The 26,380-nt window shown below is 36.0% G+C and overlaps 2 protein-coding genes and 1 non-coding gene across 6 annotated transcripts in view; 1 reads left to right on the forward strand and 2 right to left on the reverse strand.

Moving 5' to 3' along the window:
- LOC116612464 lies at positions 1–3,640 on the forward strand. 2 transcript variants are annotated; one of them, XM_048732075.1, is made up of 2 exons: positions 1–1,128; positions 1,791–2,093. In XM_048732075.1, the coding sequence occupies exons 1-2, from the start codon at positions 292–294 to the stop codon at positions 1,809–1,811; spliced, it is 858 nt and encodes a 285-aa protein (XP_048588032.1). In that variant the 5' UTR covers positions 1–291; the 3' UTR covers positions 1,812–2,093. The 2 variants fall into 2 exon arrangements, with proteins under 2 accessions (XP_048588032.1, XP_032229081.2); XM_032373190.2 differs by lacking the exon at positions 1,791–2,093 and adding an exon at positions 2,254–3,640 and having other exon boundaries at positions 5–1,128.
- On the reverse strand, positions 1,559–1,631 carry Trnak-cuu. Its single transcript has one exon. It is a non-coding gene; the product is annotated as a tRNA-Lys (tRNA).
- Positions 2,827–26,380, reverse strand: part of LOC5504838 (FERM, ARHGEF and pleckstrin domain-containing protein 1) — a 25,347-nt gene continuing 1,793 nt past the window's right edge. The window contains exons 2-35 of one of the 3 annotated variants that reach the window (XM_032373187.2): positions 22,280–22,384; positions 22,156–22,198; positions 21,989–22,067; positions 21,494–21,538; positions 21,308–21,360; positions 21,159–21,232; positions 20,559–20,605; positions 20,382–20,469; positions 19,806–19,894; positions 19,672–19,738; positions 19,197–19,291; positions 18,382–18,522; positions 17,243–17,983; positions 16,923–17,044; positions 13,866–14,032; positions 13,452–13,507; positions 13,257–13,287; positions 12,658–12,870; positions 12,123–12,224; positions 11,953–12,037; positions 11,748–11,798; positions 11,617–11,675; positions 11,387–11,458; positions 10,916–10,984; positions 10,593–10,682; positions 9,986–10,024; positions 9,765–9,878; positions 9,281–9,316; positions 9,004–9,118; positions 7,909–8,156; positions 6,865–6,972; positions 6,697–6,756; positions 5,824–5,915; positions 2,827–4,290 (exon numbers count right to left, since the gene is read on the reverse strand). In XM_032373187.2, the coding sequence (XP_032229078.2) occupies positions 4,206–4,290; positions 5,824–5,915; positions 6,697–6,756; positions 6,865–6,972; positions 7,909–8,156; positions 9,004–9,118; positions 9,281–9,316; positions 9,765–9,878; positions 9,986–10,024; positions 10,593–10,682; positions 10,916–10,984; positions 11,387–11,458; positions 11,617–11,675; positions 11,748–11,798; positions 11,953–12,037; positions 12,123–12,224; positions 12,658–12,870; positions 13,257–13,287; positions 13,452–13,507; positions 13,866–14,032; positions 16,923–17,044; positions 17,243–17,983; positions 18,382–18,522; positions 19,197–19,291; positions 19,672–19,738; positions 19,806–19,894; positions 20,382–20,469; positions 20,559–20,605; positions 21,159–21,232; positions 21,308–21,360; positions 21,494–21,538; positions 21,989–22,067; positions 22,156–22,198; positions 22,280–22,384 (3,681 nt within the window). In that variant the 3' untranslated portion in view covers positions 2,827–4,205. The remainder of the gene's footprint in view (positions 4,291–5,823; positions 5,916–6,696; positions 6,757–6,864; positions 6,973–7,908; positions 8,157–9,003; positions 9,119–9,280; positions 9,317–9,764; positions 9,879–9,985; positions 10,025–10,592; positions 10,683–10,915; positions 10,985–11,386; positions 11,459–11,616; positions 11,676–11,747; positions 11,799–11,952; positions 12,038–12,122; positions 12,225–12,657; positions 12,871–13,256; positions 13,288–13,451; positions 13,508–13,865; positions 14,033–16,922; positions 17,045–17,242; positions 17,984–18,381; positions 18,523–19,196; positions 19,292–19,671; positions 19,739–19,805; positions 19,895–20,381; positions 20,470–20,558; positions 20,606–21,158; positions 21,233–21,307; positions 21,361–21,493; positions 21,539–21,988; positions 22,068–22,155; positions 22,199–22,279; positions 22,385–26,380) is intronic. The other 2 variants (XM_048732070.1, XM_001625676.3) reach the window with 2 other exon arrangements.

Here is a 26,380-nt window from a genome sequence, read left to right on the forward strand (position 1 = left end):
AATTAAGAGAGATCCACTTATAAGTCATATTTCGAGTAATGCGCATTCGCTTTTCAAGAGTTTTCAGCCAATTGTTGACTACTTATTTCGGTTATTCTATTTTTTTAGAATATTACCCCAAACAGTGATAAACACTAATGAATAATTGCACGATATCGAATGCGAGTTTTGATTTATTTATTCGTCTCGCCTGTGAATATAGACGTCTCAATTGCCTCGCTTGTCCCAGTTCACTAACTTTGCTATATCTCGCCGTGCTGTGAAGAACAGAGAAAATTGAAACACAGAAATATGATCACCATGGATGCTTTGGACGAGCACTATCTTATATTCGAGGACACCAACAAATTGAAGTACAATCGCTTTCGAAGTACGGAATTTCCACCGGAGAAAGAATGCAATGAGCAAAACACATCCAGTTCAGCTACCAATAGCCATGAATCCAGCGGCAGTTGCAGTCCAACAGAAAATAACAACTTGATTCTAAACAATTTCCCCAAGCAAAATCGTCTACAGATAAAACACAACAACCACGTTTGTGAATGTGGGTGTCAAATCCTCAAAGAAGAAATGAATAACCTAGAGCATGAGGTTTTTACGCTGAGAAAACTCGTCAGCTCTAAGAGGGATATGGAGGCAATGGACTGGTTTTCGCCGAATATTTTCGAGGAAAAATCCAAGCTCAGAGAAAAGGAAAAGGAGAATCAGTTGCTTAGAGATGAGATACAAAAGCTTAATTCCGATATGAAGCGTTTGTATTCGCGATTGGAAGCGCTAGAAGTTGGGAATTTGGCTCCGACATACAATGCCAAAGATGAAATTCTGGACCCAAGAAACGAGGCAGTTGTGATTTTGGGGAATTCTTTCGTCAAGAAACTAAACTCGGGAGAGTTTCGCATTATGGTAAAAGATCTCCCAAAAATCGACGAAAAGGGAGAGATAATTTCAGTCCCGAATAAAAAGCAAATCGAAAAGCTGACCATTCATGTTGGCTCCAAAGGGGTGAAAGAACTAAACTCGCAGCTCGGGAATACAAAAGGAGTAGAAATCAGAGAAATGAATTACGAGCCGCCAGTAACAAAGAAAAAACCCAACATCGAAAAGATCACAGAATTTTCTACAGATAAGGTGAGGTTTTTTTTCGCAAACAGTAAAGTATTATGGAGCTATTAGGAGAAGTTAGCGCGGGAACGTTTAGTGAAATTTCATCATTGCGCGCTGCGGTTTTATCTCCATGCCACGGGATAATTTATTGCTGTGTAACGTAGGTAACTGGTCCTGAATGGACCCCCTCCCCCCCCCCCCCAAAAAAAAAGGACTATAGCCTGATAATTGGTCTCTATTTTCCTACAAAAACGTTTTCTTTTCTTTTTACCCTTTTACCTGTGAAGCCTACTCCACACACGTTCATGGTTCCGGTTCGCTAGAGCTTACTTTAAAGAGCGAAGTTTTTCGAGTCTACTTTGTTTAAATGAGAGTTTATATATCAAAAAAAGGTCTAGAAATTATAAAAATATTAGAATATACTAATTCTGAAAGGAGAAAAAAAAAAACTATGCGCCCAACGTGGGGCTCGAACCCACGACCCTGGGATTAAGAGTCCCATGCTCTACCGACTGAGCTAGCCGGGCGCTTGATGAAATGAAAGGCTCGAAATGTCCTAAATATTTCGAGTCAGCTACCAATAATTTATAAATAGGTCACGTGGCCGTAACCCTCTTCCCGCCAAAACCAAGTTTTCGCAGCTAGGAAGCAAGATAAAGTTTGTAGACTTATATTGACTTCTTTAGGTGCATTTCCTTCTCTGCTAGCAAGAAAAAAGTACACAGGGACACCCAATTATAGACTATATCCTTTTACTAACGGCCAGTGGTGTAAATAACCTCTCGTAAAAGCAAATTCACACAAAGAAGCAAGCCAAGGAGTTGAGACAAGAAGATATCTCCTCAAACTTATAAAACGTGATTTTGAAACGTCGGACACAATCAATAGCATAAGGACCGTGGTAATTTAAGCTTGCTTAGAGTTGCTTCAATGTGACAAGAGTAAATCGCAGGTCCTAACTGATAGGACTTGTGAGTTACCTACCAACATACCTGGCATAACATTAACACGAGTTAATCAGTGTCAGAGAGAAGGGGGAGCCCACACAAAGAAGAGGGGGAGGGAGGGGGTGATGGATGGAATGCGTGTCCACCATGTCATTGCCCAAGTAAGAGTGAATGGTTAAACAAATAATTTCACACTTTCTAGGTAAACACGAATGAGATGGATAAAAGAGCACCTCCTTGTGGTGGTTTCCTACAGTGCTTGTCAATAGCATGTGGTCTGTACGAGCCAGATCCGCCTGCTCGAGTGTAGATAAAACATCTTGACCAGAATAACAATTCCTCCATTACTACTCCCTGTGTTCATCATATTTGGAGAAAGTGACCTTGGATGTTTAGGATGGAACCATTTTTGGCATTGGCAAAATTCACTAAGTGTTTATGCAGGCATGTACCATGTACCAAAACATGTACCAAAAGTCTGCCCTTTAAAATTAAGGAGGGTGAGGGATCAGAAAGGGGGGGGGGGAATAAAAGATTTCAGGTTGTAGCCAGGATTTTAAATAAAAGAAGGCCTAAAGTGACATTTTCTCCTGTATTTATAATACCAATACATAAACTGTTTTAAGGGGGGTCTTGGCAGCGCGTCGGTAGGTCTAGGATTTGTTTTTATTTTAAGGGTGTTCATTTTATGATTCATTTATGTCAAGCTGAAGTACAGTCCAGCAGCTTAATTATTTATTGGTTATTGGTTAGTAAAACAGTGGATATGCAGTGCAAAACTCAAAGGCTGGTTATATTTGCTAAACATGTACATAGTTTTTATTTATAACTATATCTAGATTGAATGTGTTTTTTTCTAAAAAAAAAACCTGTGAAACAATAATTGCCAAAGCATAGTTGTCAACACAAAGGAGAACAAAAACAGTGAGGTTACTAGAGCTAAATAAGTGTATTCCACAGGTTTATGACAACCACTCTGGTAGTAAAAGAAGAATAATAAAGTACAATAATTATGTTTATGTTTATCATGCACAGAAAATACCTGCAACCCTTCACTAGATTTTCTTAAGGTCTGTCCCAAAATGACCTTTTGATCTGCCCCATACATACATTTTTGTGCCATGTTTAACTTACATAACTGGATAATAATGATTGAAGAGTTACATGGGGAATTGGGTCGAGTTGATATGAAAACAGCATTCTTGGACGATTTTAGGGGATGAAATTGTATGGTAAAATGTTGATGTGATATTGAACGAATGGTAGGTTTTAGAAATTTAGCACTCGGAATAGTTAGATTGACAAAATCAACATTTGCATTGTTCAACACCATGTTGAATTTCATCGCCTAAAATCATCCCAGCCTGCTGTTCGCTTATCAACTCGACCAAGAATGGCAAACATAATCTTGCACAGAAAATTACGTCCTTTCTGTTTATTATACTTATTTGTATGTAGAAAAGGATATCCCACTTTGTCGTCTTTAAACCATGCAGGTGCGGATTTTCAGTCTCACTTTGAAACTCAAGCAAAGTAAGTTATTGGGACAAAAAAAATAAGAGATGAAACAACAACAAGACACAAATCTGTAAAGGAAATTGAAAGGACAAAAACTCTACAAGCAGGATAGGATTTCAGATTTTGCTCCAGCACCTCTCCCATAGCTACACTTATATACATAACCCAAACTATTTCTAGTTAAAACGACATTCTAAATAAACTGAAAGATGACTTTGTAGAGTTATCTGTTGTTAATATTCCTTTAACAATGTTCATATAAATTTCTTGGAATATCCAAGAATTTACATACTGTTCATAAATTACAAGAAACTATTCCACTACTATACCTTAAGTAACCTATAGCATTTCCAAGAACTTCTGTCCACTCTTGGAGTTTTCCAAATATTAAAAACATTCTATAGGAATATATCTGTCTTTTTGATTATTCATTTATACTTGTTATCTTTCCATAAAAAAGTATGAGCCCCTAAAACCTCGTTTTTTTTCCTTGCTACATAATTTGCCATTTTCTGGTTTCACCATTACAATTGCATTAAATTCAACATTCCATTTTGGACGCAGAGTTGGGCAACATTCTGTAAGCTCACCTAGCGATTTATATTAATTTACATTTAAAAAAAATGATATTGACATTCAGGGCTGGATGCTGCTGTCCATTCGACTGAAAATTCTTGTTCTTGTGGAACCCTGAGTGGCACTGGCAATGACCTCCATCCATCTGTAGAATAAAGAGATCTGTCAGAAGACTTGCAAACAGATGTAGGAAAATGTCTTTATTTGCAGTATTCACAAGATTGTTGTTCTTTTTTTGTTGTCATTACATAATCATGATAATGAATGATTATTCATTTGCTTTGTAGCTTTGCGTCTTGACGCCTTCCAGCAAACTTAAAGTTCTACTTTGTACGAGGGTTAATTTCAACCAAATAGTTAGAATGTCTGGATCTTTAATCAATTTGTTATTTGTAATTTTTTTCATATTACAATCTTCAAGCCGCCTGTTAATAAACGATTTGCTGACTGGCTCTCCTTACTCGTTGTCATCTCGTTATTTAGAAAATAAATGTTTTCTATTCGGCTGAGCGCAGTGAATTAGAATAGAACAATCATGTGCACATTCTACATCATGCACCTTTTGGCTTGCTTTTGTGCCTTGCACCACATATTGGCTGCATAAAAACTTGTAACATTTTTGTCTTAATAAAGGAGGAGTCAGCTACCAGTTTTTTTACCATATAAGTTTCATACCATATAGGTTTCTTACCATATAGGTTTCGTACCATATAGGTTTCGTACCATATAGGTTTCGTACCATATAGGTTTCGTACCATATAGGTTTCGTACCATATAGGTTTCGTACCATATAGGTTTCGTACCATATAGGTTTCGTACCACATAGGTTTCGTACCATATAGGTTTCGTACCATATAGGTTTCGTACCATATAGGTTTCGTACCATATAGGTTTCATACCATATAGGTTTCGTACCATATAGGTTTCATACCATATAGGTTTCATACCATATAGGTTTCATACCATATAGGTTTCATACCATATAGGTTTCATACCATATAGGTTTCATACCATATAGGTTTCATACCATATAGGTTTCATACCATATAAGTTTCATACCATATAGGTTTCATACCATATAGGTTTCATACCATATAAGTTTCATACCATATAGGTTTCATACCATATAGGTTTCATACCATATAGGTTTCATACCATATAGGTTTCATACCATATAGGTTTCATACCATATAGGTTTCATACCATATAAGTTTCATACCATATAAGTTTCATACCATATAGGTTTCATACCATATAGGTTTCATACCATATAAGTTTCATACCATATAAGTTTCATACCATATAAGTTTCAAGAAAATTGTCTAGTTGTGATTTTTGCATGGTTGAATCCAAACATTCAATCAGATATAATTAAAAAATTAATAATTAAATTTCACGCATGGCACCAGACTTGGTTGCTAGAGAATTTCAATAAGTATCAACGGGAATGTTCAGACGTGGAAAGCATGCTAGAGAAACAAAAATGCAAACAAGTGCTCAGGATATCTAACATCAACTAACCTAAGTTTTCGAGTTTTGAGTGACCATGTTTAAGAGAGGGATGCAGTGCTTTAAAGATAATGTTGGCTTAGTGCATCTCCTAGCACCAAAAAACAATTTTGAAAAAACGAAAATAAGAACAAAATAAGAGCTGATTAAAATAGTAAAGATTCTTTACCTGTGGAAGGAGTATTCATTCTCGCTGCGGAAGAAGTAAACATGTGTTTTGTACTGAAGCTTGAACACCAAGTCCTTCTCAATGTTGTCACCCTAAAAAAGATGATAGTCGCTATGAGGATGCTTGACGTTTTCTAACTTAAATGCTTGAGGAGAACACATAAGCCATGACAAATTTCAAATTTTTGATAATAGCAAACAAAATTACATCCTTAGATTCAAAACATAATCGAGCATCTATACAAAAGTTGAACACCAGCTATGTGAAGAAATTATATAAATACGCCTTATTACCACCAGCATTTTTCAATCTTCAAAAGCGTATCTTATTTTGCCTATATTATGTCCCAACAGTTTTTTTTATGTCAAAGTAGCCATATGCGAATTTTGGCTACTTCCAGTGCAAATGAAAGACAGCAAACAAATTTGATTAAAAAACAATTTGGACAAAATGAGATACCTATTTGAAACGATTTTATAGTTCTACATGTATGCCAAATTTTATGAAATTCGGATGAATGCTTGTGGTCGACCATTAAACGAATTTAACTCTCTAACTCTCCAATTTTTGACATTTTGGCAACTTAAAACATCTCGTGCGTCAGTCAAATTCACTTTACTGTATTTGTTTTTAGTTTCTGAGATAATAACTTAAAAATCATTTTTGACGAAATTTTCCCCACTATATTTCAGGTCCAAACCTGAGCTATAGCCTTTACTATCCTTACTACCCTTTAAGTCCATGCCACAATATGACATTGTAATGTTCATTCGATGGTTTGGGGTGTCAAAAGCATGGCATGGTGATGGAGTGTGTAGTGTTTTTATCTGTTGTCATATGCTGACATTATAAATTAAAATGTTGTATACTGACCTCTGAAGGGCGGTCCACAGTATAACCAATAAGTGGTAGATTTGCGAGAGGGAATTCATCCTAGAAGAGATGTAGAGAAGTGTTCAAGAACTGTTAGAAATTTGCAGATTATTGCAAATTTTTCATCCTGGGCATCCATAACAGACAACTGAGTGATAAATTCCATACCTCGTGTGTTTTGTAGAAGAACAGGCAGAAATTTGTAAAGACGACCCATAGCTTCTGCCAACGATTTCCTGTCTTAAACTTCCTTAGCAGATCACCACTCATTTGATTCTAAAAAGAAGAGAATGAAAATAACACTCCAAGGTTTCTGCCAAGATATGGTATCAATTCCTTTGTGGCTTACTTTAACTGCAATTTTCAATATTCTTTGAGCTCGTTATTGATTTCCAACTGATAAATCCATTTATGGCCTCCGTCATTCAAACTAACTGAATAAATAACAGTTGGAGCTTTTTAATTGGTCAGTACCTTGTGTAGAGATGGCATGATTCAAACCATTTTCAGTCCTTGCCAATCAAACAATTTTGAGGATTTTGGATGCTTGAAGCGAAGAGATTTAGCAGTTGAAAATAGATGGTGAGAATTCACAGAATATCGAACATCGCAGTAACTAGGAAGCATGACGGAGCAAAAAAATGGCATGAAATTTTCCAATTCCCGATATATAAGCTCAAGATTCCGCATACTAGGAGTTCCTCTTAATTCCAAATTTTAACGAAATTTAGAAGAAATTTAATTTAGATATTAGCGAGCAAAGTTGGCTTGATTTTTTATCAGAGCCCCACTTCTTCCTAAAAACGAGGTGAATTAATACTTTGAATATTTGAAAATTGCACTAATAAGCCTCATATCTTGAAGACAAATCCATTAGAAAAAAAACACTTTTTGATATGTTGGTTTACATAACATAAGTAACCTCTATGCAGAAATTTTAGTTTACCAATGTTAACCAGACCTTATTTTGGGAAAACTTGCCATTTTTTTTGCTCTGTCGGGCAACATATTTTGTCACAGCTGCAATAAGGGTCTACTATGTTCTATATCATCAACCCTTGGCGCATTGTCAAACTGCAGTACATATAACGTTAATTTAGAAATTGAAAATTGAAAAAAAAAATGTTCAGTAACCACATAACATGAGCAACAAATATATTAGCAAAATATGCAATATAACAGTAATAAGTATGCATTTTCGCCCAATCTTACCCGAACTGAAAGAGCATGCTCATGCATACTGACGCTTGTGTTTCGGTGCCAGCACACCCGACGAGTGGACATCGTATGACAGTGGGCATGTCTCCTATCAAGGCTTGTAACAGGACTCGTAACTGCTGCGTCATCATCTGATTCTCCGTCGCTGAAGCTACGGTGGATGTTCACCGGGGTTGGGAGGGGGAAGATTTTGCCAACACGTCCAACAACGTGGTGGTCGGATTCGCCATTTCGACAGGAGTCTGTTAAAAATTAAAATGGAATGTTCAATCTTTGATGAGCTTTGCATGGGCTCTCCATCAATAGACAAAGAAGACTGAACCTTTATTCACAGTGAATATTGCATTATCATTGACCACCCTTCAAACAGACTACAAATACCTACACAAAATTGGTTAAACTCAGTTTACAGGTTAAGAAACAAGTGAGAGTAGAATTAGAACGTCTGTGGATTGCAAAATAAAATTCTCTTCACAAAGTATGTAAGTCCTCTGTATCGTATAGGACGATGAGCTAGTGTCCCCAGGGTTTCACTTCACAATTAAGATCTAAGCTAACCCAGGCCCAAAGCTAGGAGGTATGTAGGGGGTCACCTTAACCTCGAAAAATGGGCCATTTTTATTAAAAGAACATAAATGTTCCCCTTTATAAGTGACACCTACGATGACTGTGCACCCCATCACCAAATCCTGATGTGATGCTTCCAATAAGCCCATTTCACATCGACTAAGGCAGAGAATTTTTCTAAGTACTTAGAAACTTATAGCAAACAAAATATCAAGTGCGACATTTTTTTAAATTGATTCAACTTTTTGTAAAGTGTCATTGAAATTTGAGCTTTTCGTCCCTGAACACAGGGACGAAAAATGATGATCATGGAAAAATTATCTTAAAAAGCCAAAATCTGGTTATGTGCACTTCAGCCTCGCGTTATTTGTGTTTTGAAAATCAGTCCATAATACAAGGAACCTATAGCCATTGTAAGAAATTGTATCTTCTCTCTCTATCTGGAATTGCACGTTTTCCAGGATTTTCAGTCATGTCGCTAGGTGCCTGTAACACTCCCTTCTAAAAAAAGGTTATACCCACCATCATCCTCGTTGTTGATGATGTAGCATTCATCACACAAGTAAGTAGTTCCATGTAGATTAGGAGCTTTCACCATCATGTTGGCTCTGTTGTACAAGCACTGCGAACAGGAGGCCTGGCAAAAAAAATAACATCATATCAATTAGCACCTGTTTACTGTAGACTTTTCGTATAAAATGTTAATAACTGGAGAATCTGTTAGCTGAGTGACCCTATTTACTGAATCTTTGTTCTCGGATCTTCGAGACTATTTCCTTGACAAGATGGATTTACTCACACTTTCCTTTGCTTGCCTCACAACAACTTGCAAGTCCTGAAAAACAAATGAAAAGTCAGCCACAGTCTCTTGCTTGAAGGGGAGGCTACACCATAACCTGTTTATTAGTGAACTTTTTATCACTGCAATTAGTAATGGAAATCCCTCAGATGAATCATTTACAAAACATACACTAAGCTTTAAAGAAGGCCAATCACGCCCCCATTTTACACTCCCGCTCAATTCCTAGTCACACAAAGCATCCATTTCCAGCAGCTAATTTAAGCGAGTAACCAAGTTATTTTCAATCCAATATTGTCAATACATTATCAGACTTTATTCGTAGAATAATTTCTATAAACCGTTGTATTTTTGATGATAAACAATGACAATGGAGTGGTTGATCGACATTTTTCTTAAAAACAGGTGCTATGCTTACTGCATTGATTTCCAAAGGTTATTAAACAACAGGATTATCAAGCATTGAATAGCTTGAGAGCCCTACCTCAAGCCATTTGTACTTTTCCTCCTCCGAGGGAGCCGCCACTGTCATGTGCTTGTTCGAGAAGTTGATGTTGAATGGGAACAAGCCATGTAACTCTGGACCAGTATCCTCAAGCTGCAAGCAATAAGACAAGCATGAGAACTGCATCAACCCATAAAGAACTCCAGAATTCAGGGTTAATGGTAAATGGCATGCAAAAAATAAAAATGCATGAAAATTACGGTAGTGGAGTCCTGCTTGAGCTCACTGGGGCTCATAACCTTTGATTGTAAGAGTTTGCAAGAATTAGTGAAATATGAAATGGGCTAAATACCAACAAAATATTTTTTATATATTTTTTTTTCTAAAGATCTGTGCAAACTGCATAAACATCGCCAAACACTTCAGTTCAGCCTTAATTAGCTGACCAAGGGTAAGGTCAAGTAATCTACAGCACCTGCCAACAAAAACTGCTGTTTTCTCCAGCAAAGCTGCCACTGTTTGCTCAGACCTTAGGCACTTGCATTATTGTACTTGTAAAAATCAACAAAAAATACAAGAGGGTGAAAGAAAACAAGTTAGAACCCCCTGCTGACTTCACTAAAGTGTAATAAATAGAAAAAAATATTCTGTAAAATGGATAATATGCAGAAGATCTTGTTGGTTTACTCTATCCAATTTCAACATTGGAGCAAACATATACAGTCTGCCCTTGAACCTTCAAGCATTATTTTAAATCCATTCCCATCTGCTTGATGTGAAAAGTTCTAACCACAATATCGTATTTATAAGTCTTATAATAAGACTTATGAATCATTGAAATAGGCACAAAGTGTAAAAAGTCCTTACCTTGACTGTATGAAGCGGAATCTGGCCCCGTACTCGGAACTGGTTTGTTAGAGTAACGCCTTTACATGTATATAGAAGTAGATCTGAAAACTAAATGGAATAATACAATTGGGTTACCACAGGCTAAGATGAATAAATAAACAAACAAACAAAACAATAAACAAACAAACAATTTCCAAACATTGGTGCATACAGATTGATATATTAACAATGTAGCTAAGCAATTGTGGATATTTTGGCTTGTGGCTAAATCACAAGGGCAGCTGAAGGCAGTCTATGTGCAAATGGGTTAATTTTAGGCACAGCAAAATAAAAAAACTCACCAAGAAGAACATTCTTGGCTGGGGTCCTTTCCGAGTCATCTTTTGCAAACAGCCTTCCCGGATGAATTCCTAAAAGAAAATCAAGGTTTTCATAAGCTTATCCCCAATACACACCCAATGAAAGGCAAAAGGCCATTGACATCTGTCATTATGAATCACAGACTTTTTTGGCCTTAAAAAGTATAAAACATAAAATATATGAATACCAAAAAAACCTACAAAAATTGCTAAAAATCATTAACTTTTTTTAATTGTATACAGACCAAATGCCACGGTTTGGAAATTCTAAGATTTGAGATTACGATATATGCAAGACAAAATATTAAATTCACAGGTCATTAGCAACAAAAGAATTTAACAAACCATGACTACAATTTCACTGTTTTTTACAAATAACAGAGCAAATTTGGATCTAATCGTGATTCACAGAGAATCCCTCTGCCCTCCTGAGATCTGACAATCAATTCTCACCCTGCCTTGCTGCACTAGGTTATCCACACCAATCAAATCACGTTGAAGCTCGATTATTTTTTGGAAATTCTCCTGCACAAAAAGTAACATTTTAGAATGCTAGCTGAAAATTAATACACAAGTTATCATCAACAGCACATCCTTTATAAACAAAAGACCCTGATCAATGCAGTAATGAAACAGAGGATTTCCCAATGACTTGAGTGGTAGGAGCAATGTTGTATACCTACCAGCTTTTTCATGCTTTCCTCTGTACTTTTGACGGCTCCTACAAGTTCTTCTAATGCTCCTAATAAGAGTAAAGGGAAAAAGGTTGTCATGTGTTATGGCAAGTGCTATGGAGGAATAAAACATTGTTTACCTTGAATATCCTGAGAGTCTTCACTGTCACGAACACAATACTTGAGCAACCCTGTTCATAACAAAAATCATAATATATATAAAAAATAATAAGAAATTCATGATAGTATAAGAAATAGACTGCCATTAATGCTTGGCAAATACAGTAAACAATTGCAGTTACAAGTGGAGACAAGATATTTGTATTCAAATAAAGTTTTACTCACTTTCCAGTAGGAATCTGTAATGCAGCAGTCGTTGAGACGGTTTGAGAAGAAAAGCATTCAATGGAAGATAGCAGATTTTTTGTGTCTAAAAGAACAGACACATTGTTGAAGGCTATGACACATTTTTGAAAATAACAAACAATAATGGTCATTTTATGCCATTTGTTTACCTCAAATTCTTTGTACGCAAGCTCAAACTGCTTGAATTTTCTCGTTGCTGCCTCAAGTTCCAACATAACTTCATCATGCTTTTTTAGATGGTGCACATAACGCTGAAAAAAAAAAAACGCATTAAAAAACAGCACATTTTGAGGGCAGTTAAGTTTGCCTTGGAGAATACAATATAAGTCTCTTGGCCAAAAAGTCATCTTTTATATATTTTTCCCTTTTACTTTTTCAGGATTTGGAAAATCATCTTATTAGACCTTATGTTGTGTTAAAATTCCAACAAATTAATAGAAATATGATAATGAATCCCTAATAAGGGTTTTACTAGGGAAGAAAGCAAAGACATAACAGTTCACCCGTATGTGAAAATGGTGTAAACACTTGTAGTTGTATCATTCCATTCATTTTTCCCCTTTTCCTCCCCACTTGCATCTCCTTCATGCTAATTTTCATAATTGCAGTACTTCTTCCCCATCTCGACTTACTTAACTACTAAAAATAGGCATTGAATGTTATCATCAACAGGAATCTACCAACCTTTATCTGCTTCATGTTCTTGTGCATCAAGTCGCCTATTCTTGGCTCTGTTCCTGTGCTAGTAGTAAAAGATTGATCCCACAAAGTCATGCGCTCCTCAAGCTCACTCAGGAATGCGCAGTGGAAATCATAGATTGGGTCGATGGTTGAGAAGAGTAGTTTCTTGGTGGCTTCTGGGAGTACCCCAGGGGATGAAACAACTTCACGGAAAGCCTACAGGTGAGAGGGCAATGGAATCATAGGGTTGTGTAGCAGCTCTCAGAAGATTTCACCTCTTTGGATTGATGCACCACAGACAAAACAATGGGGGGAAAACAGTAGAATGGGAATACAATAGAACAATTAGGCAATCCAGCCAGTTACGTTATGTCTTATGAGTGGGCAAAACATTACAGTGGGGCCTGGACTTAACATTACAATACAATGGGTTTTTTTTTCTATCTAACAGGGGCATTTTAATAATATTTTCATTCTTCCACACACATAATATGCTAGCTTTTTAAGAAAGGATATTGTAAGACAGATTAGTGTAAAATCCAGATTCCACTCTAATAGAAATGGTTGGCTTGTTAGAAGCACATAACAAGCTGTTTACTTACAATTGTTATGACCTCGAGATCTTTGACGTACCTGAAAATAGTACCATTCTCATCAACCTAACTTACTTTTCACCTTACCAATCAAACGCATGGGATAGGAGAAGATGGATCGCAGAAGATAGATTTTATTACTATACAATAGCTAACAAAATTGCATATATATATATATAAGAAGGAAGTGATAATAGCACTTACGTTCTTTCTGTGTTTAGAAGTTCTTTGGCGATATTGTAGGCAGCACTGGAGCCAGCCTTCACAATGAGACAATTTATTAAAAGTGATATCAAAGTAAACACATGGGACTTAATGCAGGGAATACAATGCAGTGCCACGAACCTGTGTTTTACAGCCAGATTTGCTATTTCTACTGGGCATTTATCCAACTTTGTATGGCATGTTTTTTTAAGGCTTCGAAACCATTGCAAACTAGATATTTATTTAGTAGAAAACTGAATCTGCTCGAATCACTAAGAAATACACTCCACTCTACAATGAAAACAACTCAATTCTATTCCTAGTGTGTCAAATAATGAAGGTAAAGTGCTATTTTCTTAATGATAAAAGTGAAAAATGTCATAACTTTGCCCCCCAAACTTGACATCAAATTACCTTTGAGAGCATTTGATCCGACTTGAACATCATCTTTGGAGATGATGGCGGTGAATACTCATTATCGCTGCGGAACTTAGGAGAGGCCTGTTCCTCAAAGACATTGTCACGATTCTCTGTCTGGGTGTCTGGGTCATCATCAGTGCTGACCTGGGAGCTCTGGCTACCTGTGGTAGAGAGGAAAGCCAATAGTCAACTTGGTAAAATGCATATTTTGATTTTGAAGACCTGGTTTACAACAATTTCATGATTTACAAGATTACAATTAATCTGATTTGTATTTGGATACAATTTTCCATCACAATGATCACTTTGATCATACCTTGATGACTCAATTAACGACTTAATAGATGACTTAATCATTTGTATCCAACCGTCAAAAACCTCAAAGATCTGAAAAGGGCTGCAACCCTATACTCAAAACGGAAATTTAAAGGAACAACAACAACATAGAAGCATTATAGACATCACCTAGACTAAAAATAAAAACATCTTTGGCATTAAGTTTTTGTATGTTAGTCATTCTCTATTTCAAGGGGGGTGCGGGTGGTGTGGGTTCCAAGGGCGCTGTCCTCCACTCCTCCACACCCGGTCATGCCAATGTGGTTATTCATTATGGAATATTATCATGTTAGGATTTCTTTAGGGAGTTTAGTGTATTATCAAAAATACTTATAACTAGCCTCCCCTGAATCTGTGTCACGACCCCATAACATGTTTTTAACTTGTTATCAACGCAATTAGTTACGCCATAAACCATAGAATGACTAAACTGTCATCACCGTTACTACTGTCAGAAATTAAATGTGTTTTGGAATTGAGAGGTCAAGAAAAACAGACCCAAAAATATGGATAAGCAAAGTATTTTATTTGCAAAAAAAATAAAGATAAATATTTAACAGTTAATAACCATTCTTCTTTATGTATGATATCTGCTTATTAAAATATATGCTATGTTACAGCTCTGCTATCCTTACAACCAAAATTAAACTTATGAAAACAGTTTGTAAGCCTTTGTAAGTAACTCTATTTCTATTTCCCTACATAAAATGCAAGGAGGCTGATTATGGAGGTGTTAGCTATAGCTTCTCTGGTTAAACAAGTCTACTATATGAATGCCATTTGTCATTTTGCTGTTTACAAAATTGTATAAAAAGATTAACATTAAATGGCATGAAATATAAAAAATAAAAATTAATGTAAAACCCAGAATCTTCAGGTCGACTTTAGTTGTTTACATTGTCAACCATGCAACTAAATGAACTAGTTTTCCCTATAAAACAGTATACAAAACATATTATATGGATATGACATGGCCCAATTATATGGATATGACATTTCCCAAAAAGCTCATTTCACATCAAATAAGGCGGAAAATTCCCCTAAGTACTGAGTGAGCAATATCAAACAAAATATCAAATGTGATTTTTTTAAAAATAAATGCGACTTTTTGTCATTGAAAGTGTCATTGAAATTAGAGCTTTTCTTCCCTGAGCTCATGTATAGCGCAAGGATAATCCAACAAAAATTCTAAAAAAAATCTTAAAAGCCAAAATCTAGGGATGTGCATTTCAGCCTCACGTTATTTGCGTTTTGAAAAGGGAAAATTAGTCCAGAATACAAGGAACCGATGGTCATTGTAAGAAATTGTGTCTTCTTTCTCTATCCCTCCCAATTTTTTTTGTCATGTCTATGGATATGTCAATATAACATTCCTGAAGAGGAATACTAGTCTGTAGCTAGCAACCATTGCACTTGCTTTCATCAATGACTGTTTGTATGTCTTCAGCTGGGGAGGTTAAAAAGCAGAAGAAAACAAAAATTGGTTATGAGGTGAGAAGAATTAGTAGGTTAGATTATATAGAAGACAAGAAAGAAGTTATTAAAGCACCCACAATGAAGTTGCTTGAAGGAAAAGCATTATAACACAAATGAATTAAAGCAGAAGAGAAGAAAATGTCAAAAATTATTATTGAGGTGTTAAAAAACCATGGGTTGTAATGTAGGTGTAGTATTATTTTTGTTTAATGTGCTCAAATGAGTGGATAAAATATGATCAAATTTAGCTACTCTGAAAGATGTTTTTTGTTTTATTAATGTTACCAGTACTCTATTTAATGATATACACTGTAGCACACGATTATGGAATGTCATATTCCACATGCTATTTTATAGGAAATACATTTTTCATGACACGTTTGTTTAACTTAGGCTTAACGTATGTACAGACTCTTCCAAAATGCACCACAGGCTACAAGACAGCCTCTGCCTTATAACACATATTGCACTAAACTATGTGTATTCATGGTTCACTAACACATTGCACTTGGTTGATGCACATATAAGAACATGAGAAGATTGGTACAAAATCAAGGGGCAGGGGTGATGGTGTATTCATGGTTCACTAACACATTGCACTTGGTTGATGCACATATAAGAACATGAGAAGAGTGGTACAAAATCAAGGGGCAAGGGTGATGGTGTATTCATGGTTCACTAACACATTGCACTTGGTTGATGCACATATAAGAACATGGGAAGAGTGGTACAAAATCAAGGGGCAGTGGTGATGCTCTTGCAGGGCCCTTTTGAACCCACTGGCAATGGCCCCCCTGGCAACAAGTTCTAGCTTATGGTATACAGTTGTTTGTGTTGCTTTCTTGTATAGCATTTGCCTTATTTATATTGATATTGTGACGGTTGTAAATGTGGGTATGTTTTATTTCAATGAAAACAGCGCATTTTATGCGAACATGGCACATTTTATGATACAAGTAAACAGAGAACACAAGATTAAAGTTGATTCACATAGTCCAGTGAACATGGCTGGTAAAAGGGTAGCTATTTGGATGCAGATAGGTCTTAGTATACCATAATTGGTTACATATTTAAAGCACTCCCCTATCCATAGGATTTGACCCATTTATTCCTTTTACTGCCTATCAAAAAAAAAAAAAGGGCATATTTCCTATAATGCCCTGTGTTTTGGGAAAGGCCCTTTTGAAAAACCAAAGCATGTGCCTGAGTTCGCGAAAAAAGAGAGTCCCAACAGCTTACCTTTGCCGTGCCGGACAACCCCACCATTCTGGACCTTGACTTGATATGAGGTCTCTATGCTTTGTTCCAAGTGGAAGCCATTTTGGTGGATACCATTGGTGTGCTCTGATTTCCCTTGCAAACTTAACAACAAAAAGAAACAGTATGAGGTACAGAAATGTTTTCGTTTGTCTTGCCATCATTTCAAGCTCCGGATAAATCAAGTACAACCAAGCAGTCAAGACTTTGAATAAAGACATTTAGATAGTGAAGGAACTTTCCACGACAACTGATAGCAGTAGCTGATCAAGACTTGATGGGAAAAATCTACAAGCACTTACCTTTCTGGATCAGGGCTGTCCCTAAGCAACTCTGGGGGAGGAGATGGAAGTGTCTCAGCAGGCGAAACAGGGAACTCTTGAACCTCATCTACCAACTCCTCACTGATATCATCCTCCTCTGGGGGCGGGGGAGGTGGGCTTGGTGAGTCTATTCCATCTACTTCAATAGGCGTTGGTGGACGTGGCTGCGGCTGAACAGCAATGTGATCGACACCTGGAGGGATAATGATGTCGCTTTTCCTGTTCTCCTTGCTCTCTTCAGCGCTGTATACTATCTTGGGGGTAGGGTATCGGTACGAAGTGCTGTTCTCGTCTTCACCTTGATGTTCTTCTTCTGGTCTGTCCAGCTCTTCCTGCCACTCGAGATCATGGACAGACTCCGCTGAGGAGGACTCGTCTTTCATCATGTCTGGTTCATCGTCTAAGTCTTTCAGAGGAATATCTTCGTCAGGGTTCTCTGCTGACTGGACCTTAATGACTGGGCCATTGGGCTCTGACTCTTCAATTGGGATGTCTCCTTGTTCCTCCTGCTCATTATCTGGAGGAAGTTCAAAAGCTGGTACTGGTACCTCCTGTTCAGGTTTTTCTTGTTGTTCTGGTACTTGCTCTTGAGGAGGCATGGGTTCCACAATCCTGTTTTCTGATTCACTGTATGCATTGTATGGTCGAGGGAATCCTGAAGCACTGGACTGGCTGGTGTGAGGTAAGTTGTTTCTGGCTGGGGTCTTCAGGCTCTGAGTTCTGAAATACAGAGAAAATTGTTCAAATAGCCATCAAACTAATATCTAATGCTACATAGGTACAACAAAATACAGAAACAATTGGCATTTTTGAAACTCTGGGGATTAACATCTGCATAGCTGTGTGGCTGACAGTTTATTCCAATTGTCTTTAACATTGACAAGTAGCTATTTTCCTCTCTCTCCAGGCTCTATTTTCAGCCTTGATGCGCAACAGTACATATAGCTAGCAGAATAGTATTTGTATTATGCACAGTATTTGTAATATGAACAATTAAGTCTTGGGGCGGTTCTCTAATAATGTAAATGAGTTGGACCTCTGATAACTTCAACCAAAATATTTTTCGAAAAATAACCTTGAGGGTTTAAGCTCACAGGCTTACAATCTCTATACTATACCTCTGGAATGAGGGCTGTGACCTAAAGCTGTCTTGCATGGAGTCGATGATCTGCTTTTGCGTGCGCCCACTGAACCTGTACGATGACCCTCTGCTGAATACCCTTGGACGATGACGTGGTGGGGACTGGCTCTCCGATTGCCTGAGTAAAATGTAGCAAAGAGTTTATAACCATCCATACAAGTATACACTGCAACAAGTGTCAGTATCCTTGCTGAAAGGGCATTTATGCCAGTGATTAATAGTTTGCTGGGCTGGAAACATGCAATCTTATGATTGGAATACCGCATTCATGCACTTGTGTTTATGTATTGTTCATACATAACAAATGCTGCTTTAAAACTTGTATATGGAAATGTCATCTATAATAATGAGCTCTAATAAAGTGCGCTATTGTGCTATTGTATTGCAAGCTTTTGCCCTTTACCGATTTACTAACAAACAACAAAGACAGACAGGCTGCAAATGCACGTCAACAAATGTTGGCCGACTGAAAAAAGAGACAGCAATATTGTTTGTTGGTGTGATGGTACTTGACCACTGTTTAAGAACAAGACTACAAAATAGGCTGTGTTTGTGGCAAGAGGGTAGGGGGAGGGGGTAAATATCAGATCTGGACGTATTTGGATGCTCGTATGTAAGAGATGAAAAGGTGCCAAGTAAAATAATTCAATTGAATTGAATTTAGTAACTTGAGATGAAGATTCAGAAATCAATTATGACCTAGGATGGTTGCCTTACGACTTGTTAATTGCTGTTGGGCAAGCCACTAGCCTTGGGTGCTTACGGGACAATAAAAGACTACTTCATGATTACCTGAAGAATGCATGTGTAGATATAGCCACTTTCCAGAAACTCTTGCATGCATTCCTACTGGCCATTTGGAATTCAACAACATCTTTATAATGTCCCTGAAATACAAGATATCATAAAACGTGCTCACAGAATAGTAAGAATACATATACACTTGTTTGGTAGGGTTTGGAATGCTTAAGAGTCAGGGGTGATGAGGAGATGAAGAGTGTATGAAATAGTTCGGGGTTTAAGGCAAGTAGAGTGTATAGAATAGTAACATTGCATAAACTAGTTTAGTGAGGCAGTGTGAGAAACTTCAGAGTGGAGAGAAGCTTGGGGTATACAGGCATGGATTTAGCAAAAACATGTTTTAATTGTTTAATTGTGTTATTCATAAGAGAAAACCATTTGTGGTTGTCATGGAGCATACACTGTGATGCATTGCCTGAGTGTTCGTTTAATTTCTAGACAAAGCATAAAGGAAAGAAATACTTACAAATATTTCTGGGTGTAGCTTGATTAGAAACCTTTTTCTTTTGAAACTAAGTTTTCGTATTTTTGCCCTGGAAGAAAAAAAAAAAAATTAGGCCACAGCAACAGGGTGCAATGTGGAGTATGTATTATAACTACCATGAAAGAGTGTTTATTTTAGATCCAGACTGGAACACTATTATCCCCATGTTTGCAGCGGCAAGTTCAAGATCCACATTATCTTTATCCTGAAAAAAAGTTGGAAAACAGCATTAAAACAATAAATTAAATATATTAAAATAAATTAAACTGTTCAAATCCTTTATAGAATAATCATAAGCTATAATCATAATAATTATTGACTTTTTCACCTAATTACAGCGCGACCAAAAAAACCGTGAACCCCAGAAATATGTATGGAATGTTTGTTCTGACCAATCACTCATGAGATATTCAAACAGTCAACTAGAAACATGTCTCAACATGTCTCAGTGTCTGAATTCTCGCGTCTGATTCATCAAAAGACAATAAACATTCCACACATATTTTAGGTGTTCAGGGTTTTCCTGGTTGCGCTGTAACACCAGCCTTAGACCCTGTCTTTGCGAAATTGAACGGCATATTTTTAAACTTTGTGGAAAGATTCTCTTGACCATTTGAAAGAAGTATATATTATAAACTATGTATTATAAATTTGATTGTCACGATGGAAAGGGTGCTGGGATGGTAACATACCTTTGCAGGGTATAAAATAACCCCATACATCTCAAGTCTCCGTGCGACATCCAAGAGATTATAATCACAATCAGTTGGTGATAGACTCCTGTAACAGTTCCATTAAAAAAAAACAGACATGGTATTCTAATTACATAGTAGTAACATCAAATAAAATGTTGTAAGCTCACAGAATACCTGTGCTGCTTGTGGAAGTCGGAAATTCTTGCTTCAGAATCTACAGTCTGTAATAGGGATACAAATAAAGTTAAACAACATAAGTCATCTTTTGTCATTCACTTCTCAGTACTGATACATCATTGACAGCTTTATCCTTTGTACTCTAGGGAAGTGTGAGACCAGTTTTAAAAGCAACCCCAACATCGCTCTCATCAAACTTGTCTAATCATCTTCATCATTGTTATTACCATCATTTCAACCATCACCACAACCAGCACTACAATCATAACCATCATCATCATCATCACTTTTATTATCATTTACATCATTGTCATTACCACCACCATAATCATCACCAACATAAGCACCATCACCACTTCCACCACCACAATCATCACAATCACCATCACTTTCATCACCATTACATCATTGTTATTACTAACACCACCATAATCATAATCATCACCATCATTACCATCATTGTCATTACCACCAAAATAATACCATCAGTCCATTGGTAGAGCCATCACAAGCTAAGTTAAGGTTTTGAAACACAACAGCTGAAACACCATTACGGACATAACATCGCTATTGTATAATAATAGCAGAATACTGCACCTGTTCTGGGAAAAATTGGAAGTCTGCAAGGTAGCCAGGTCTACAGGATAAAGTATCAAAGTCACCAAGTTCTCCTAAAGGACAATAGAATAATAATCTTATTATCAAAAACATGCAAATGGTAATCATATTGGGACAAAAGAGCCTACCTTGCACAACATATGAAGCTAACAATGCAGCAGTGCTTTCCGAACATTTCAACCTAAAGGAAATAAACAATGAAACCATTTGGATTTTGATCAAACAAACAAAAACAGAAAAAAAACAATTCTACTTACAAAGATAACAAAAATACTGTTTATGGCTTGATAAGAATTAAAAAGAGATCATATTACCTCCCGTTTACAAGATCCTTTTTGACTTGTAATGCAAAAAGGTATCTGCAAAAAAAGGTAGAGGAAATAAAGTAAATTTTCAAGGAAACCTTTTCAAGTCCTATATCGGCGAGACAGACGGACTGACCAACAGACAGACAGACCTATAGACAGATAGACAAACCGTTAGACAGATGGACAGACCAACCGATAGACAAACTGTTAGACAGATGGACAGACCAACCGATAGACAGAAAGACAAACCGTTAGACAGATGGACAGACCAACCGATAGAAAGACAGACAAACAGTTAGACAGATGGACAGACCAACCGATAGACAGATAGACAAACCATTAGACAGATGGACAGACCAACCGATAGACAGACAGACAAACCGTTAGACAGATGGACAGACCAACCGATAGACAGACAGACTGTTAGACAGATGGACAGACCAACCGATAAACAGACAGACAAACCATTAGATGGACAGACCAACCCATAGACAGACAGACCTTGTGTATTCTTCTTGTAGCATTGCAGGGTCGGCAGTGTAGAACTTCACACAAAATCTAAACAGGACTTTGCCTATTTCTAATAAAAACACAAACAATCTTTTGAAATGTAAAAAAAACATGCTGCATAAAAAAGAAATAGGTGTTCAATATGGATAGAAACTGACCTTTTACTTGTTTTTTGATAGGTTTTAGCTGATCTAGCCAGAACTGCAAAAAAAAGGTAAAAAAGAAAGCAGTATGAATAAAGGTATACTATAAGATTTGAAGAAGATATTTCAAAATACTCACCAAATTGTCAGACTTATCATAGTAACTGAGCCCAAAATATTCCCGCTCATCAAGATTCAAGTACTCATAAACTTGTTTGTAGAGGATATCACCTTTAACTTTAGGCTACAAAAGACAAATTACCACAATTAGATTTAATGGCCAGGGGTTGGCATAGCATGTTACTTATTAATGTGAAAATTTCCATCAAGTGAAAAAAAAAAAACACATTCAGCAACAATTATGCTACTAATACAGTACTGTATACCATTAAAGGTACAGCCTAAGACCGAGGGGAGAAATATTCTTAAAACACTACTTTCTCATACTTGAGTAATTATTTTAATATTATACTTGAGTGATTATTCTAATATTTTGCTTCCCTCTACCAAACAATGTTATGCATGATCGCTCTTCATAAGGGTTTTAAAATCAACTTTGATAGGTGGAAGGAGGGGGGGGGGGGGAAGGGGCATGGGTAGTTGTGCACCCTGTTGAAGACCTTGGGGTTGTTTAGGGAAGATTTTGTATCAAATAACACCAAGTGCTTCGCCACACCCTGTTGCGCTTATGTATTCTGATATGTGACAGACTATAATATAGTAATTCCTTTGCTATAAAGTGGAAGAAAATTGTTTTTTGTGGCACAAAGATAAAGGAGGAGAGCAATGCATAAAAATTGAGATTGCACTGACAGGAATGATTTGCATATTATACTATGACTATTTTTTGTCATACAATTAGTACTTGTAGTCAAATCCATTGAATCTAAAGTCACTAAAGCCATACTGTCTTTAGATATGCTGATACAAGTATGCTGTTACTATCATAAAAAGAATCATTTAAAAATGTTTGCATTTAGAGGAAGATTGTTGCACTAGTGATAATTCATACTAACCACATTTTATCTAAACAACAACCAGTAAAACTTATACATGGTTCAGAGAGGAAGTCTGTCAATGATTGATAAAGTATTATTTTTTCCAGAATATACTTTCCTTATATTTTTTAAATTATAGAATACTTTTAAGAGAGTGACAATTTGGCCTAATGAGATGACACGGTAATAGCTCTGGTGTCCTATAACAGTATGTGAGATCACCAATAGCCACAAGGGATAAATACTAACTCCATGAAATCAGCACATACAGCATCAAAAAATAAACCCAACATTCCAGACAGGAAATAACATTAACAAATTAAACATTAATATTATGTCTCAATGTTGAAATTAGAGGTGCAATCATGTACTGAATCTAATAAAGAAATAAAACAGAATTTCGTTGTTGTGATAGGAATCTTAATAAGAGCAACCCCAACACATCATGTCAGTTCTTATCAAGAGAAATATTACATTACAATAGTCGTAACTACTAGATTTCATTGAATAAAAACTAAGCTGTTTTAGCTTTTAAACCATAAAGTTGGATTTCCATTAACATTTGTACTTTTCTATTCCAAGATTGTTTTAAGGCAAGTTTTCTATTGGCTAAGAGTGTTTAAAACATAACAAAAAGAATATCCCTAAAAAATCTCAAATGTTGACAACATTTTGGCAACAAATTATAACAACAAAAATGTTCCTCCCTTAATTATTTTCATATGGAGATTAGAAGATGAAAGCAAAATCAAAAAAATATTGAATTAAACTGTTCTTTGATAAAATAGAGCACTAGAAAAAAAAAAAGAAAAATTCATATATTTGAGCATTGTGATTTTGACATTTTCCTGTGTGATTCCCTATTGGCCTAATAGCCAGGAAGCAACTCAGATATCATCACAGTGATTAAAAAGTCAATTAATTTTTGCTCTTGTCTACCATCTACTAATACTGATCAATATCTGACAAGAATATATTAAGTTCCACGACAGTTGTAAGCATTAATGTAGAAAGAATAAAACGGACATCAAATAAAAGATACCTTCATAATTTTGTGATTTTCTTGTTGTGAAATTATAATAAAGTAGTCAAAGCTTTTTCTTTGCTAATAACAGAGTCGCTGAAATGGGGCTATATAGAAAATAATGAGCTAAATAAACCATCAACTACAAAACATTTTCAAGGGCATCCCTTCAATTAAAAATTATGTAGAGAAGTTTAATTTTCATTTCCAGACTCATTACAATTTTTTGAATACAACATCAAGATATTTATACACCAATATTTACCATTGATATTTTTTATGAAATAAAAAAAAAACCAATCTAAGTAATTTGCTTCAAAGAGCCATTAGCATACACAGGTTATAAACTTATCAACAACAGTACATGTATTTAACCACAATAAAAACCAGGGAAAAGTCACTTCTACAATCCTAATTATTTATTGCTGTTATTGTTCTGTATAGATAAGTGTAAGGAGAGGGAAATAAATCTACAGTTCAGTACCTCTTTTTTCGTTAATACCAAAATAGCATGTTAGTTAGCAAGGGAATTCAGGGAGCTTCAAAAACCATAATCTCAAAATCTCATTTTTCTACAATACATGGTACTGACAAAGATTTAGACCATCGCTTAAGTACAAGGGATAAGCGAGTTTTCCTTCGATTTTTTTTGTATTGTTTTGTCTGCCAAAGGATGAGATCTAAAAAATCTTGAATACAAATCAATTGGCTTACAATAGCTCTATAAAGTCAGTAAAAAAATAACCCTGGAGCTTACAATATATCCAATAATCCAATTAAATGTCCTTGGATGAGTCTCAAACAACCACACACAGAGGCCAGAGAAAAAAAGGTAGGTTTATATCCTGACAAGAGGCACCATTCCCAAACCTTTAGTATTTGACTTTTAGTATGTGGTTTTGAAAGTAGAAAGCAGAGTGAGACAACTTAGAAAAGATCAAATCCTTAAAAAAATTGAGGAATCAATTAATTTTTCATGGCATTTAAGAGGCACATGACGGTAATAGATCATATAGCTTGGTATATGTTACAGAAGATTAGTGGACTCAAGAAGAATGGGCTTTCACTTAAAAGTCTAACACCTAGTCATAGGAGCACATTTATTAATCTTACTCAAAATAGAGACAGTATGTATGTCAAACAGTGCTGAATAACAAAAAAACTCTTGTTTGTTATATTTTCAAGGCACATTATTTCAAAATCTACCAGCCTTCCTTCTTGTAAAACACCAATCATAAATCACGTAAAAACAATAGGTAAGAGGTATAATATTGTGGAAGAGTAGTAAGAAAAAAGAATCCAATCCCATTAAGAATGCATTTTGAATGAATGAATCATTGAGTGTTCTGCTCAGTAAGACAGGATTTCAAGATAACACCCACTGATATAGGCTTTAGTACGATAATGACTGATATTGTTATTTTCAAAATTTTGGAATATTATGAAATAAATAGGTCATGAAAAAAATTTTTTTATCAAGTTATCGGATGCACTTTTTCTTAATGTGAGAGGATGTTGGGGTTGCTTTTCTGATTCAATGACCTTTATCAATGTCCAACTCTCTTAACAATGGAGAATTTTGGTTAAGAGCTAGAAAGATTTTATGTTTGCTGCAAGGGCAGTTGCTCTATCTCTCCTGTTAGAGAAGATATATTTCTTTACTTTGTTGAAGAGGTTAACTTTTAGGAAATAAAGATCTACAGAGTTCATCAAGCAGGATACATGAATTTGGATGTGCAGCTAATTTCTAAACAATATCCCTAATCCTCAAAACAGAGACGAAATATGAATTAATTCAATTCAAAATTAAAAGTTGTCTCTGTAACACAAATATCCTGAGGGCAAAATAGTGAAAGCTTGAGGAAACGCTGCTAGATTTCTGTATTCTTTATCTTCAGAAATTCCTTGAGTAGAAAAAGATCTCTATCAAGGAACAGCTCAACTTTTCCCCCTTTATTATGCTTTATCAGAAAGCATCAAACGAATCACGTCTAGGTTTAATGCAAAACCATTGCAGCAAACCTTCCTTTCTAGTGGGCAAAACTGATAGAAAAATCAGATTATATGCCAATGGAATACTGGCAAAATGCATATAAATGAATGAAAAAATGGGATATTCTTTCATTTTAGATATTCCAAACTGGGAACTAGAAGGGATTCCAATTCAGTGAAAAAGCTTTTGAGAATTAAATATATTGTAAAAATATCATTTTTTCTA

This window comes from Nematostella vectensis, chromosome 9 (genome assembly GCF_932526225.1).
Source record: "Nematostella vectensis chromosome 9, jaNemVect1.1, whole genome shotgun sequence".
Classification (NCBI taxonomy): Eukaryota; Metazoa; Cnidaria; class Anthozoa; order Actiniaria; family Edwardsiidae; genus Nematostella; species Nematostella vectensis.